The 16147-nt window shown below is 40.2% G+C and overlaps 1 protein-coding gene across 2 annotated transcripts in view; it reads left to right on the top strand.

Annotated features, from left to right (window-relative positions):
• REPS2 (RALBP1 associated Eps domain containing 2) overlaps positions 1 to 16147 on the top strand; it is a 244308-nt gene that overhangs the window by 113287 nt on the left and 114874 nt on the right. For both annotated transcript variants that reach the window (XM_027533588.1, XM_027533589.1), the window contains exons 8-9: positions 1751 to 1893; positions 14740 to 14834. In XM_027533588.1, coding sequence (XP_027389389.1) covers positions 1751 to 1893; positions 14740 to 14834 — 238 coding nt within the window. The remainder of the gene's footprint in view (positions 1 to 1750; positions 1894 to 14739; positions 14835 to 16147) is intronic.

The raw sequence follows: 16147 nt of genomic DNA on the forward strand, positions 1-16147 counted from the left end.
ATTTCCTGATTAGTATCCTCACCTAGATGCCTTTTAAATATAAGCAGTTGTGTGAGCATATGAGAATTTCCATCTTGTGTATTTTCGGATTTTTCTACTTCATGTGCTGCACATAACTAGAAAACCTTGAAAAGCTATTCTTTATAATATTTTATGAGGCCAGGTGAACAGAAGGTCCACAGATATTTTGGAATTAAGTTAAATTTGACTATTCTTGCTGCCTCTGAGTTTCATAAATTTGGCTTGTGTTTATCAGCTGGACCCTGGCTCAGACTTACAGCTATGGTGCGCTCTGTACCTTGCTGCCGTGCCAGCTGCATCCCTGGCTCCAGAAGGGCTTCACAGCCTGGTCCAGATGGCTCTGTTTGCTTTTAGGAAAGCGTTTGGTGCCTCTATAAGCTCCTGGCTGTGTGTAGGCTGTTCTTCCTCGAGACTGAGTGGGAGGCCATGCTGCTATAAATATATAATTAAAGTATTGGAATATTTATGTAAAACTTTTAAAATGAGGATTTACAAAAAATTATAGTAGGATTTAAAATTGTTTGTCATGTTTTGTGCATTATATTGAAAAACTATTCCATTGACACTTGTAAATGCTACTGTATCTGGGATCCTGAGCTGGCTTTCGGTTCTTCAGCAATATATTCTAACATTAAAGACAAATGGCAAACCTTATTAGGCTTTAAATCTTGGGAAAAAAGAAGTTATCATTTTGTAAAGAATACAGTCTGTTTCGGCAGAATTTCCAGTCTTAACATTATCGGCATGAGGGTTCCTATCTTTTTGTTGAGACATATCCACAGAAGCTTTGTGGGCTTCTCTCCACCCATTGTTTAAAAAAAAAATCCCTGGTTCCTTATCCTGGGGGGCTGGTATTTTCTGAATATTCCAAGGAGAGTTAGATGTGAGGTTCCAAAGGAAAGTTCCAGAGCTTACCTTCCATGGTTTTTCTTTCAAGTAGAAAAAATATACCTTCTCTCTCTGCTTGTCCTAACACAGGCATATTTGTCTCTGTATGTCTAAGAGACTGGTTGAGCTTATGGGGTCTTAGTTGTTTTGGCAAATAGGTCTCTGCTTTTCAGTGGAAAACAATGACTGAAGCAAAAATAAGCCTTTTCAAGCCTCTCCCTTTCTTACTTTCATCTCATCTGGTTCCAGCCTTCCCTAGTTGCTATTTTTATCTGAAAACATAATTCAACAAGTATTTACTGAGTTTATTTGTATTTTTCCAGGAGAGAATTTTTCAAGCAAATTTTTGATACAACATTTGTGTGACTTGAAAAGTTCAAGGTTTTTCCTTAAAGCTGAAAAATGAAGTGCTTGTATCTGAGTTTGGGTAATTGAGTAATGGTCAGGACACTGGTGAAAGGGCAGGGGCAGCCCTTCCTCCAACTATTTCAGGTACCAGCCTTGGGCACTTCACACCAGGCATTTATTGAATGAGTGCCAACTAACTGTGAAATTGTGGGCATCCTGTTCCTTTTTATCCCATAGTTTTTTGATTGTGCATTCTCTTAGAAAAACAGATCTACTGGAGAACTTGAAGACTAAATTTTTATTTATAAAATGCTACTCATGCTAGTGGTATTGATTTTTCTTCCTCTGTGTGGCCTCTTGAGATTTTTTATGAGTTTGGGGGATCCCGCAGGGCCACCACCAGGGAGCCTAGGAGTTGTGTTTGCATGTTTGAGGCTGAGCAACTTTCCCTCTGAGCCCCATGTTAGGCGCTCATGATATCTGCTATATTTAGGGAACTGAGTGATGCCGACTGCGATGGAGCCCTGACCCTGCCAGAGTTCTGTGCTGCATTTCATCTCATTGTGGCCCGAAAGAACGGCTACCCGCTGCCTGAGGGCCTGCCTCCAACTCTGCAGCCAGAGTACCTGCAAGCAGGTAAGGCCTGGTCATAAATCCCAAACCTTAGGTGTTTCCCATCCTGACCTTATAAGAAAGTTTTGTTTTTTAAGATGATGTCCACATACTTTGAGGAGTTCTTTGTATCTATAGTTACTGTCTTTAGCTGGTATTAGACTCACAGCTTATCATGTGAGTCATAGGGATGATCTGGGTAAGTGTGAGTACTGTCTGGATGGATTTAAACCAAGGTCACTTCAGTTCAGTTCAGTCGCTCAGTCATGTCCAACTCTTTGTGACCCCATGAGCTGCAGCATGCCAGGCCTCCCTGTCCAACACCAACTCCCGGAGCCCACCCAAACTCATATCCATTGAGTCGGTGATGCTATCCAACCATCTCATCCTCTGTTGTCCCCTTCTCTTCCTACCCTCAATCTTTCCCAGCATCAGAGTTTTTTCAAATGAGTCAGCTCTTTGCATCTTTCATAAAAATTGTGGACCAGGTAACTCCTGAACCCCCAGCTGATAAAAACATGAAGAGGAAGATCTTCCTTTAGAGCCAGTGCTGACTTGGCATCTTCAAGCCAATTCTGGTGTCCCCAAGTGACCTTAGGTAATGGAATGGACTAGGATTCTTGAACCTAATGAAAAAGTTTAAAAATTCCACGCAGTAAAATGTATGAAAGGCTGTTATCTTAAAGGTACACTTAATTTTTTTCATATGTATCTACCCATATAACTGCAATCAGATGAAAGATACAGAACATTCTAGCATGCCAGAAAGTTGGAATAGAACTCTCTTTGTCTTTTTCATTAATTAACAGCAATCCCCAATTCTCTGGAAAGGAAAGAGTTACGGTGAGTCCAACATTTGTATTAACTTCTTTGGAAGATTGAAAAAATTGGTAGTGTCTTTTGACCATTCAAAGCAGTGGGCTGATTTCTGATATGAATTCTATTACTCACAGAAGTATAGCTTCCTTTGAAAGAAACAGCTGTCCAGAAATAGCTGGTAGTTTCAATAGCAATTCTCACTTTTTAGGGAGGATCTCTAAAACATGATAGCTTAGTCATTGATGATTATTGGCAAGAGGGAACCAGTGTCTAAAGAAAATGTGATTAGTCATTAATAGAGCATAAATTTTGTGGTTAGATTATCTTGTCTTGTCCCTTCCTCATAAAGGCATGAGATTCAAAGTGACCAGTTACTTATCTAAGTCAGTGTTGAGATCACTGACTCTTAAATATTAATAAAAAGTCTGTCATTCTGTGGTAGGTACTAATGAGTGGAGGCTCAACCAAAGGGAAGAGTGTCTGGTGCCAGGGACAGGTAGAAAAATTGGAGGAAGCATGACCCATAGGATCATGACCAGAGGTCCTCAGAAAATGTATGAAGGGGAGGGTTCACAGAGCAAATGCAACTACATATTTCAGAACTTGGACTTTGCTTATAGCAGTTGCTTTCTGACACCAGTGGACTGTAACTCCAGCCTGCTTCCTTTCCTTACAGGCTTGGGGAGACTGTCAGGAGTCCCTAGGAACTAGTTTGCAAGTGAGCAGCATTGATACACTGCTTATTTCCTCTTCAGTGTCTCTCTCTATGTCCCTTTCTCTGTCTCACTCTCCCCTCTCTCATTCCATTTTGGGTTTTTTTTCTTTATTTAAATTGGAGGCTAATTACTTTACAATATTGTGATGGTTTTTGCCATACATTCACATGAATCAGCCATGGGTGTACATGTGTTCCCCATCCTGATCCTCCCTCCCACCTCCCTCCCCATCCCACTCCTCACGGTCATCCCAGTGCACCAGCCCTGAGCACCCTGTCTCATGAATTGAATCTGGAGTAGCGATCTATTTCACATATGATAATATACATATTTCAATGCTATTCTCTCAAATCATCCCACCCTCGCCTTCTCCCACAGAGTCCAAAAATCTGTTCTTTACATCTGTGTCTCTTTTGCTGTCTCGCATATACGGTCATTGTTACCATCTTTCTAAATTCCATATATCTGTGTTAATACACTGTATTGGTATTTTTCTATCTGACTTACTTCGCTCTGTATAATAGGCTCCAGTTTCATCCACCTCATTAGAACTGATTCAAATGCATTCTTTTTAATAGCTGAGTAATATTCCACTGTGAATATGTACCACAGCTTTCTTATCCATTCGTCTGCCGCTGGACATCTAGGTTGCTTCCATGTCCTGCCTATTGTAAACAGTGCTGTGATGAACATTGGGGTACACATGTCCCTTTCAATTCTGGTTTCCTTGGAGTGTATGTCTAGCAGTGGGATTGCTGGGTCTTATGGCAGTTCTATTTCCAGTTTTTTAAGGAATCTCCACACTGTTCTCCATAGTGGCTGTACTAGTCTGCATTCCCACCAACAGTGTAAGAGGGTTCCTTATTCTCCGCACCCTCTCCAGCATTTATTGTTTGTAGACTTTTCGATAGCAGCCATTCTGACCGGCGTGAGATGGTACCTCATTGTGGTTTTGATTTGCATTTCTCTGATAATGAGTGATGTTGAGCATCTTTTCATGTGTTTGTTAGCCACCTGTATGGCTTCTTTGGAGAAATGTCTATTTAGTTCTTTGGCCCATTTTTTGATTGGGTCATTTATTTTTCTGGAATTGAGCTGCAGGAGTTGCTTGTATATTTTTGAGATTAATTTTTTGTCCATTGCTTCATTTGCTATTACTTTCTCCCATTATGAAGGCTGTCTTTTCTCCTTGCTTATAGTTTCCTTCGTTGTGCAAAAGCTTTTAAGTTTAATTAGGTCCCATTTGTTTATTTTTGTTTTTATTTCCATTAGTCTGGGAGGTGGGTCATAGAGGATACTGCTATGATTTATGTTGGAGAGTGTTTTGTCTATGTTTTCCTGTAGGAGTTTTATAGTTTCTGGTCTTACATTTAGATCTTTAATCCATTTTGAGTTTATTTTTGTGTATGGTGTTAGAAAGTGTTCTAGTTTCATTCTTTTACAAGCGGTTGACCAGTTTTCCCAGTACCACTTGTTAAATAGATTGTCTTTTCTCCATTATATATTATTGCCTCCTTTGTCAAAGATAAGGTATCCATAGGTGTGTGGATTTATCTCTGGGCTTTCTATTTTGTTCCATTGATCTACATTTCTGTCTTTGTGCCAGTACCACACTGTCTTTGTAGCTATACTACAAAACATCACTGACTGATTCTTTGTAGTATAGCCTGAAGTTGGGCAGGTTGATTCCTCCAGTTCCATTCTTCTTTCTCAAGATTGATTTGGCTATTCAAGGTTTTTTGTATTTCCATACAAATTGTGAAATTATTTGTTCTAGTTCTCTGAAAAAAACTGTTGGTAGCTTGATAGGGACTGCATTGAATCTATAGATTGCTTTGGGTAGTATACTCATTTTCACTATATTGATTCTTCTGATCCATGAACATGGTATATTTCTCCATCTATTTGTGTCATCTTTGATTTCTTTCATCAGTGTTTTATAGTTTTCTATGTATAGGTCTTTTGTTTCTTTAGGTAGATTTATTCCTAAGTATTTTATTCTTTTCATTGCAATGGTGAATGGAATTGTTTCCTTAATTTCTCTTTCTGTTTTCTCATTGTTGGTATATAGGAATGCAAGGGATTTCTGTGTGTTAATTTTTTATCCTGCAACTTTACTATATTCATTGATCAGCTCTAGTAATTTTCTGGTGGAGTCTTTAGAGTTTTCTATGTAGAGGATCATGTCATCTGCAAACAGTGAGAATTTGACTTCTTCTTTTCCAATCCTTTTATTTCTTTTGCTTCTCTGATTGCTGTGGCTAAAACTTCCAAAACTGTGTTGAATAGTAGTAGTGAGAGTGGGCACCCTTGTCTTGTTCCTGATTTTAGGGGAAATGCTTTCAATTTTTCACCATTGGGTATAATGTTTGCTGTGGGTTTGTGATATATGGCTTTTATTATGTTGAGGTATGTTCCTTCTATGCCTGCTTTCTGGAGGGTTTTTTTTTTTTTAATCATAAATGGATGTTGAATTTTGTCAAAGGCTTTCTCTGCATCTATTGAGGTAATCATATGGCTTTTATTTTTCAATTTGTTAATGTGTATCACATTGATTGATTTGCGAATATTGAAGAATCCTTGCATCCCTGGGATAAAGCCCACTTGGTCATGATGTATGATCTTTTTAATATGTTGTTGGATTCTGTTTGCTAGAATTTTGTTAAGGATTTTTGCATCTATGTTCATCAGTGATATTGGCCTGTAGTTTTCTTTTTTTGTGGCACCTTTGTCTGGTTTTTATAAAGAAAGCTGAGTGTCAAAGAATTGATGCTTTTGAACTGTGGTGTTGGAGAAGACTCTTCAGAGTCCCTTGTACTGCAAGGAAATCCAACCAGTCCATCCTAAAGGAGATCAGTCCTGGGTGTTCATTGGAAGGACTGATGTTGAGGCTGAAACTCCAATACTTTGGCCACCTGATGCAAAGAGCTGAGTCATTGGAAAAGACCCTGATGCTGGGAAAGATTGAGGGCAGGAGGAGAAGGGTTTGACAGAGGTTGATATGGTTGGATGGCATCATCGACTTGATGGACATGGGTTTGGGTAGACTCCTGGAATTGGTGATGGACAGGGAGGCCTGGCGTACTGTGTGGTTCATGGGGTCACAAAGAGTAGGACACAACTGAGTGACTGAACTGAACTGAACTGTCTGGTTTTGTTATTAGGGTTATGGTGGTCTCATAGAATGGGTTTGAAAGTTTGCCTTCCTCTGCAGTTTTCTGGAAGAGTTTGAGTAGGATAGGTGTTAGCTCTTCTCTAAATTTTTGGTAGAATTCAGCTATGAAGCCATCTGGTCCTGGGCTTTTGTTTTTTGGAAGATTTCTGGTTACAGTTTCGATTTCTGTGCTTGTGATAGATCTGTTAAGATTTTCTATTTCTTCCTGGTTCAGTTTTGGAAAGTTACACTTTTCTAAGAATTTGTCCATTTCTTCCAAGTTGTCCATTTTATTGGCATATAGTTGTTGATAGTAGTCTCTTATGATCCTTTGTATTTCTGTGTTGTCTGTTGTGATGTTTCCATTTTCATTTCTAATTTTGTTCATTTGATTCTTCTTCCTTGTTTTCTTGATGAGTCTGGCTAATGGTTTGTTTATTTGTCTTCTCAAAGAACCAGCTTTTAGCTTTGTTGATTTAGGCTATGGTCTCCTTGTTTCTTTTGCATTTATTTCTGCCCTAATTTTTATAATTTCTTTCCTTCTACTAACCCTGGGGTGCTTCATTTCTTCTTTTTCTAGTTGCATTAGGTGTAAAGTTAGGTAATTTATTTGATTTCTCTCCTGTTTCTTGGGTAGGCTTGTATTGCTATGAACCTTGCCCTTAGCACTGCTTTTACTGAATCCCATAGGTTTTGGGTTGTTGTGTTTTCATTTTCATTCATTTGTACACATATTTTGATTTCTTTTTTGATTTCTTCTGTGATTTGTTGGTTATTCAGAAATGTGTTGTTTAGCCTCCATATGTTTATATTTTTAATAGTTTTTTTTCCTGTAGTTGACATCTCATCTTACCACATTGTGATCAGAAAAGATGCTTGAGATGATTTCAGTTTTTTTGAATTTACCAAGGCTAGATTTATGGTCCAGGATGTGATCTGTCCTGAAGAAGGTTCTGTGTGCACTTGAGAAAAAGGTGAAATTCATTGTTTTGGGGTGAAATGTCCTGTAGATATCAATCAGGTCTAACGGTCCATCATATCATTTAAAGTTTGTGTTTCCTTGTTAATTTTCTGTTTAGTTGATCTATCCATAGGTGTGAGTGGGGTATTAAAATCTCCCACTATTATTGTGTTACTGTTAATTTCCCCTTTCATACTTGTTAGCATTTGCCTTACATACTGCAGTGCTCCTATGTTGGGTGTATATATATTTATAATTGTTATATGTTCTTCTTGGTTTGATCCTTTGATCATTATGTAGTGTTCTTCTTTGTCTCTTTTCATGGCCTTTATATCAAAATCTATTTTATTTGATATGAGTATTGCTACTTCTGCTTTCTTTTGGTCTCCATTTGCATGAAATATCTTTTTCCAGCCCTTCACTTTCAGTCTGTATGTGTCCCTAAGTTTGAGGTGGGTCTCTTGTAGACAGCATATATAGGGGTCTTGTTTTTGTATCCATTCAGCCAGTCTTTGTCTTTTGGTTGGGGCATTCAACCCATTTACATTTAAGGTAATTATTGATGAATATGATCCCGTTGCCATTTACTTTGTTGTTTTGAGTTTGAGTTTATAAACCTTTTCTGTGTTTCCTATCTAGAGAAGATCCTTTAGCATTTGTTGAAGAGTTGGTTTAGTGGTGCAGAATTCTCTCAGCTTTTGCTTGTCTATAAAGCTTTTGATTTCTCCTTGATATTTGAATGAGATCCTTGCTGGGTACAGTAATCTGAGTTGTAGGTTTTTCTCTTTCATCACTTTAAGTATGTCCTACCATTCCCTTCTGGCTTGAAGAGTTTCTGTTGAAAGATCAGCTGTTATCCTTATGGGGATACCCTTGTGAGTTATTTGTTGTTTTTCCATTGCTGCTTTTAATATTTGTTCTTTGTGTTTGATCTTCATTAATTTGATTAATATATGTCTTGGGGTGTTTTGCCTTGGGTTTATCCTGTTTGGGACTCTCTGGGTTTCTTGGACTTGGGTGGCTATTTCCTTCCCCATTTTAGGGAAGTTTTCAATTATTATCTCCTCAAGTATTTTCTCATGGCCTTTCTTTTTGTCTTCTTCTTGATAGAAGAAGGAGGAGGGAGATAGAGGTGACCAGGAGGAGAAGAGGTTGAATCAAAAGGGGAGAGAGCAGTCTAGCCAGTAATCAATGCCCTGTTTGTGCTCCACAGTCTGGAATACTCAGAGAGGTTCATGGAGTTCCACAGAGAAGAGAAGAGGGTGGAAGGAGATAGAGGTGACCAGAAGGAGATAGAGGTGACCAGGAGGAGAGGAGGGGGAGTCAAAAGGAGAGAGACCAGTCTAGCCTGTGATCAGTTCCCTAAGTGTTCTCCACAGCCCAGACTACCCAAAGAGATTCACAGAGTTGGGTAGAGAAGAGAAGAGGGAGGGAGGAGATAGAGGTGACCTGGGGGAGAAAAAGGAGAGTCAAAAGGGAAAAGAGCAATCAAGCCAGTAATCACACTCCTGAGTAAAAATGGGTACTGAATATTGGATTCTTAAAGGTACAGAATTGATAACAAATACCAAAAAGCAAAGATTAAAAATCTAGAGTAGAGGATAGACTCAAAAATACAGTATTAAAAAAAATTGCAAAAGTTATAAAAAATATTAAATTTGCTTTAAAATAGTCTTTTTTTTTGCAAGGTAATAGGTTTTAAAAATGAAAATGAAAGGAATAATAAAGAACTTAAAACTAAAAAAATTTTAAAAATTAAAAATGATAATAGTAAAATATATCTACGAATTTCTCTGGAGCTGTTGAGGGCAGTGTGGGGTCAGTTCAGTTTCACATAGTTCCTTGTTCCAGCTTATACTTCTTCTCAAGGTCTATAGATCCCTTCCAATGTAGCCAGTGCTAACTACAGGGTTTTAATATGTTGCACCTGTCACTTACAAAGCGGTTCCCTCTTCTTTGTTTATTTTGTCTTCCTCTGTTTGCAAGTCTCTTCAGTATCTCACTTCCGCCCTGACACAAGGGGGCAAAGGTGGTCATTTATTTAGGCTCACTTGTTCATTTGTGCTGTGGGGAGGGAGGAACACTGCAAGCAAATATCACTGGCATGTGTGGGGAGTACTCACAGTGGCTGGGCCACACTGGGTTTGCCCCTGCTCTCGGCATGTGTGCTTTCCTGGTCTACACTACTGAGGCTCCAGGTTGCTCTGCAGGTGAACTATCTAAGGCGGGCCCTGTGTTGTGTTCACTTCCCAGGTCTAAGCCGCTCAGGTTCAGGTTCTTGGGTACTCCACAAAGGCACAGACTGGTTGGGCCTGCATTTTGTGCCCTTCCCAGGTCTGAGCAGCTCAGGCGACCAGGCGCTTGGCGAGTGCACTCTCCCCAGGTGGGGCGGTGCATCTTATCACCTCCACGGTCCTGGCTGGTCAGTTTCCCAGTGCTCAGTGGGAGCGCTGTCTCAGGTGTGCCATGCGTCTCCTCTGGGGAGCTGATCTCTGGCGGATGTCAACTGTCCAGGATCCCAGGTAGACTTGGTTAGCAACTGGGAACCTGCTCGCAGTTTGATAGAGGATGCTGTCTCTGGGGCCGAGTTTGCCCCTTTCCTTCCAGCTCTGGCTGGCACCTGCCTGCCTCCCTGTCTCTGGCGGGGATGGGCCAGTCCACTGCCGGCTAGCTCTCCTCTGGTATTTGCTCAGTTCTTTGTTTTGTGAGTGGCCTGGCAGTGCCTTAGGTTAGAGCTTTTTGTGGGAAAGTTCTCTCTCTTTCCTCTTTTTTTTCCTTCTCTCTCTCTGGCTATCCCACAGTTTGGGTTGCTATCTCATGTTAGCTGCCTCAGATTGCCCTCAGGGCATTCAGGACCAGTCCTTACCCTAAGCACTGCAGCCCATGCCTGCCTGTTCAGCCCCTACTTGCTGGTGGCAGACGCAAGCATGTGGGCTACTTCTCCACTGGAACTTGCAGTTAGGCACTTAATCTGTGGGTTTTATTTATTTTTTCCTCCCAGTTACATTGCCCTCTGGTCTTCCCTGGTGGCTCAGAGGTTAAAGCATCTGCCTGTAACGCGGGAGACCCGGGTTTGATCCCTGGGTCAGGAAAATCCCCTGGAGAAGGAAATGGCAACCCACTCCAGTACTCTTGCCTGGAGAATCCCATGGATGGAGGAGCCTGGTAGGCTATAGTCCATAGGGTCTCAAACAGTCAGACACGACTGAGCAACTTCACTTTAGCGACTTCACTTTATGTTGCCCTCTGAGATTCCAAAACTCCCCACAGACCCACCAGTGAGAGGGTTTCCTGGTGTTTGGAAACTTCTGTTTTACGACTCCCTCCTTGGGATGGGTATCCATCCCTAACTTTTTTGTCTCTCTTTTTATCTTTTATATTTTGTCCTACCTCGTTTCGAAGACAATGGGCTGCCTTTCTGGGTGCCTGGTGTCCTCCGCCAGCATTCAGAAGTTGTTTTGTGGAATTTGCTCAGCGTTCGAATGATCTTTCGATGAATTTGTGGGGGAGAAAGTGGTCTCCCCGTCCTATTCCTCCATCTTCCATTTTGGGGTTTTGATGAATGTGGTTTCCTTGTTTTTATGTGATGTGGCCATGGAACCTAGGCCACGTGTCATGACTCCTTGTTTGAACCCTGCTGCCACACACCAATTTGTTTGTGACCTTTTATGGAGCGTGCATTTATATAGAAAAAATGGAAGAATCTATCACATACCCTTCAATTAAATAAAAATTGCCCATCATTTCCAGTTTGTGGTATTAATCTTAAATAATAATTATATAGTTCTAGCAAAAATCATGAGAGACCTCATAAAACCCCATCAAACATAGTGATAGTAAAAGGTTTAGTAGTTAACTTTTAAATGGTTTATCACCCTTGTTTATTTTTGTATTTGATTCAAGAAAATGGCCAGAAGTATTGAGGTCTTCTCTATGCTTTTAGACTTTGAAAAATATGACTGGTCCTATTCATTTTGAGGGTTCATTTTTATGAGACCAAATTTAAATTTTTAAAAAACTTAGCTCTTGTTTCAAAAGAGCTAATCAGATTGATCTCTATTTGGTCTTGAAAACAAATTAATCCAGTCTTCAATAACATTGGTGAAGAGTGTAAATTTGGTTGATACCATTGTGCATTCATAAATATATAAACTTGTTTTCAATAAAGTAATGAAACAAGAACTGTTGTATCTCATTCCCCCCATCTGCCAACAGTGAAAATTAACAGGCAGAATTGGAAGGAGACTTTGGATTATTTGGTGGCTTACTTATGGGTTTTTGGATATTTTTATGTCTAGGTGACTGGGTGGATTTTGGTATAGATTTTTAGCCTATAATTTGTCAAAAGTACTTACTGGTTATGTCCTATGTCAGAGGCACTGTGTTATTCTCTGTGGTCAGAGTGCTATATACAAGAGAGTTCTTACCATCATAGGACTTAGAGACAGTTGGAGAATGGATGACTTTAGGGAGGACTTCCTTAAATGTTTGCACTTAAATGTGAAGGGTGAGCTAAGGGCACTGCAGGTGAAGAAGGGGGAAGACTGGGCTCTGGGCACAGGGGACAGCAGGTATGCTCCAGTGTCCCTCTCTGATAGGGAGTTTGGAGCGGGGAGTCATGTGAATTTCAGGTCATGGTGGCTGGAGTGCAGAGAGCCAGACCCTGAGGATATGGCTATAGAGGAAGCTGGGGAATAGATCATGGGCAATGATGATGTGTTTGAAGCAGGGAAGGGACACAATCAGATTTGCTGTTTGAGACGGTCATGCTGATTGCTGAACTGAGAGCAGGTTTTGAGGATGAAGGGTGGAAACTGAAGAGCGGATCATGGTAGAGTGGATCACAGCCATGGGAGGCTGGCACTGGGAAGTGACAGTGGAGGAGGAGACATGAGGACTTGCAGGAGAGAGATTTAGCAGTGAATGCATGGCCTTGGTAGTTTTTGAAAGTGTTAGCTTTCTACGAAGCTTGACTCTTTGATAAGGCATCAGTGTGTAATTGTAGCCAGGTCACTGGTCAGCTAGAAAGAGAAATCTTATCTTGGTTAAAACTCCTCTTGGGGCTGGATTGAGGGACGGTACAAACTTGGAAACATGTTTTGCTGAGTTTTGTTTGTTTTTTCTTTTTTTACCAAGGAAAGGGTGAGACGACTTGGTATAGTCAGAAAAATCACTGGGGCTCAAGATTTGTCCCACCTGCTATCAGTGAAACACAGACCAGAGGAAGCAGGGAAACAATCTAAGGTGCTTGTGCTCAGCTGCATGTGGCAGCTCTTTCTTAGTGGGCACTACTTTACCAGGAGGGAAGTTGGCATTTCAAACCCTGGTGCTGATGGGAGGGTGAGAAAGGATTAAAAATAACACCAGTCCATGTTTTAACATTTGATTAACAATATTTTTAAAAACATGCCATTAAAATTTTGATTTCTTAATAGCTGGTCTTGACAAACTTGATTTGTAGCTTCTGTTTACTGTCTACCCCAGTCTGCCTTTCGTCTTTGGAATATTGACAATTTCCTTAGCTGTTGAGACATTTCTTTTTTACTTACTTTGTGACAAAAGTGGTGAAACAGGATCTGCTTCTAAGAAATAGTGTGAGTGTTCAGTGTTAGCTTACTAGGTAGCATGATTTTTCTTATGCTGATCCACTCATCTACATGGCAAACAACTGCTGTCTCTGCACTTACTATGTTGGAATACACCCATAATGTGATTCTTATTTCATTGTTATAAATCAGTAAGAACTTGTGCTCTTACTTTTGTTATTCCTGCTAATCAAAAGAAATGAGTAGTTCATAAAATTTTCTTCAGCACACAGCATTGTAAGATCTTGTCTATTTACTTCCAATAGTAATAGCTGAAATGCAGTATTTCCTCAGTTAATGTTTATGGTACGCAAACTGAACCATAGTTCAGTTCAGTTCAGTTCAGTCAGTTCAGTCGCTCAGTCATGTCCGACTTTTTGCGACCCCATGAATCGCAGCACGCCAGGCCTCCCTGTCCATCACCAACTCCTGGAATTTGCCCAAACTCATGTCCATCGAGTTGGTGATGCGATCCAGCCATCTCATCCTCTGTCGTCCCCTTCTCCTCCTGCCCCCAATCCCTCCCAGCATCAGGGTCTTTTCCAATGAGTCAACTCTTCGCATGAGGTGGCCAGAATATTGGAGTTTCAGCTTCAACATCAGTCCTTCCAATGAACACCCAGGACTGATCTCCTTTAGGATGGACTGGTTGGATCTCCTTGCAGCCCAGGGAACTCTCAAGAGTCTTGTCCAAGACCACAGTTCAAAAGCATCAATTCTTTGGCACTCAGCCTTCTTCACAGTCCAACTCTCACATCCATACATGACCACTGGAAAAACCATAGCCTTGACTAGATGGACCTTTGTTGGCAAAGTAATGTCTCTGCTTTTGAATATGCTATCTAGGTTGGTCATAACTTTCCTTCCAAGGAGTAAGCGTCTTTTAATTTCATGGCTGCAGTCACCATCTGCAGTGATTTTGGAGCCCCCAAAAATAAAGTCTGACACTGTTTCCACTGCTTCCCCATCTATTTCCCATGAAGTGATGGGACCAGATGCCATGATCTTCATTTTCTGAATGTTGAGCTTTAAGCCAACTTTTTCACTCTCCTCTTTCACTTTCGTCAAGAGGCTTTTTAGTTCCTCTTCACTTTCTGCCATAAGGGTGGTGTCATCTGCTTATCTGAGGTTATTGATATTTCTCCCAGCAATCTTGATTCCAGCTTGTGCTTCTTCCAGCCCAGCGTTTCTCATGATGTACTCTGCATATAGTTACTGCCATTTAAATATGTTGCTAGTATCATAGTTAAAATGGAAGTATTGTGATACTGATGGTTAAGGTGGAAAATGACTTCTGTGTTCTTAATATAACTTGAAATGCTGACAGCATGGACTCTCCAGCAGGACTGCTGGCAGTTGAAGTTCCTGTTCTTCATTTACTGGCTCTTTGACATTGACTGAAGTGCTTCACTTCACTGTTTCTTAGTTTTATTGTATGTAGAGTAGACATGGTAGAAGTACCAGCTTGTATATGTAAAAACATGAAATACTACCTCAGCGTGATGAGTGCCATCTCTAGTATAGGAGCTGGCTGATTTTGTTGTTCTATTTATGAAGCACAGAAAAGCTGCAAGGAAACAATGATCACTATGACTAAAGTATATATTCTTATGTATTCTTTTTATTTCTTTTTAGCCTTTCCTAAGCCCAAGTGGGAGTGTGCGTTATTTGATTCTTATTCTGAGTCAATACCAGCAAACCAACAACCCCGTGATTTGAATCGGATGGAGGTAAAAAATCATCATATGTTAGTAAGTAAGGATGTGTGTACACCTAAATCCGTTAGCTCATGTTCTTTACAAACTCTGGAAAATCTGCTTTCATAACGTTTTCTCTTCATACTTAGTACTTTGAAGCTCAGCATTTCAGATTTAGACACCAGATATATCTGTAATTATCTTTTTTTTTCTTTTCTCCCTAAAACTACATTTGGAGAAAAAAATCAAAGTAGCCTCTTGACCTTTTAGAGGTGAAATTTAGGTATTGCCAAACTAAGCCAAAAAAATGGAAGGCAGGTTATTTACTTTAACCAAACTTTAATTCTGAAGTAAACATTATAAAGCTGTATTTTTAGTAGCTGAGTATTAACCAGGTATAATGAATCAGAACAGTTTTGAGAGGAAGCTTGAGAACTGTATATGAGGGCCCCAAATCACATTCAAAGCTGCCTAATTTGGATGATCCTTAAGAGAAACCTGAAGAATTCCTTCAACGATGGGCCATTGATGGGCTTAGACGTGTGCTTAGGGGTCCTTATGGTTATTGTTAATATCAGCACTATCATCACCATCACCACCATTATAATTGCCACAATGACAACTTATGGTATCTGTTGTTCCCACCCTGAGAAAAGTCTGGAAGTATTTCATAAATGGAGGTTTGTACATAGGCTTCTATTACCATGCTCTGACGTTGCAAGATGATAGAAGTCAAAGGCAACGTCAGAGCATGGCGTTGCCTTATTTATTCTTCCCCCAGGAGGCTGTGGTGCCTGTAGTGTGCGTTGTGGATGCCATCCTCTCTGAGCCAGTCCAGCCCACTTCTGCATCATTCTCTCTGATAACATCTCTCAGCCTCTCTGCTACTCTTTTTTTGAGTTGTAGCCTCTGTGCTCCTTTGCTTAGCAGATTTCTCCTCTGGGGAAAGAGATAAAGTGATTTCAGGTGGAGTGATAGATGTGCATTCAAAGACTTTTGGCTTTTTCAATTTCTTTTTGTAGAATGTGTATGATGGTGAAGCAGACATGATTGTCAGCCACTTTTCATAGCCCCCAGTGTATTCTGGGTTTCTGGCAGTGTCTGTAGAAGTTTGTCTGTCAGGCCAGGATGCTACAACTCTTACGCAGTTTCCCTGGTTTTTATTTTTTGTTTTATTTTTAAATAAAAAATTTTTTTTTGCTATGGGTAGCCCTGCTTGTGTAAAATTATGTTGTTGTTAGGTGATTTACTAAAAAAAATTTCTTAATTCATATTCTTTCTGGTTAAACATTTTGTTCCATCTTGCCATGGTATGAGATAGTCTTCACCTTTCCAACAGAGACAAA

Source organism: Bos indicus x Bos taurus, chromosome X (genome assembly GCF_003369695.1).
Source record: "Bos indicus x Bos taurus breed Angus x Brahman F1 hybrid chromosome X, Bos_hybrid_MaternalHap_v2.0, whole genome shotgun sequence".
Taxonomy (NCBI): domain Eukaryota; kingdom Metazoa; phylum Chordata; class Mammalia; order Artiodactyla; family Bovidae; genus Bos; species Bos indicus x Bos taurus.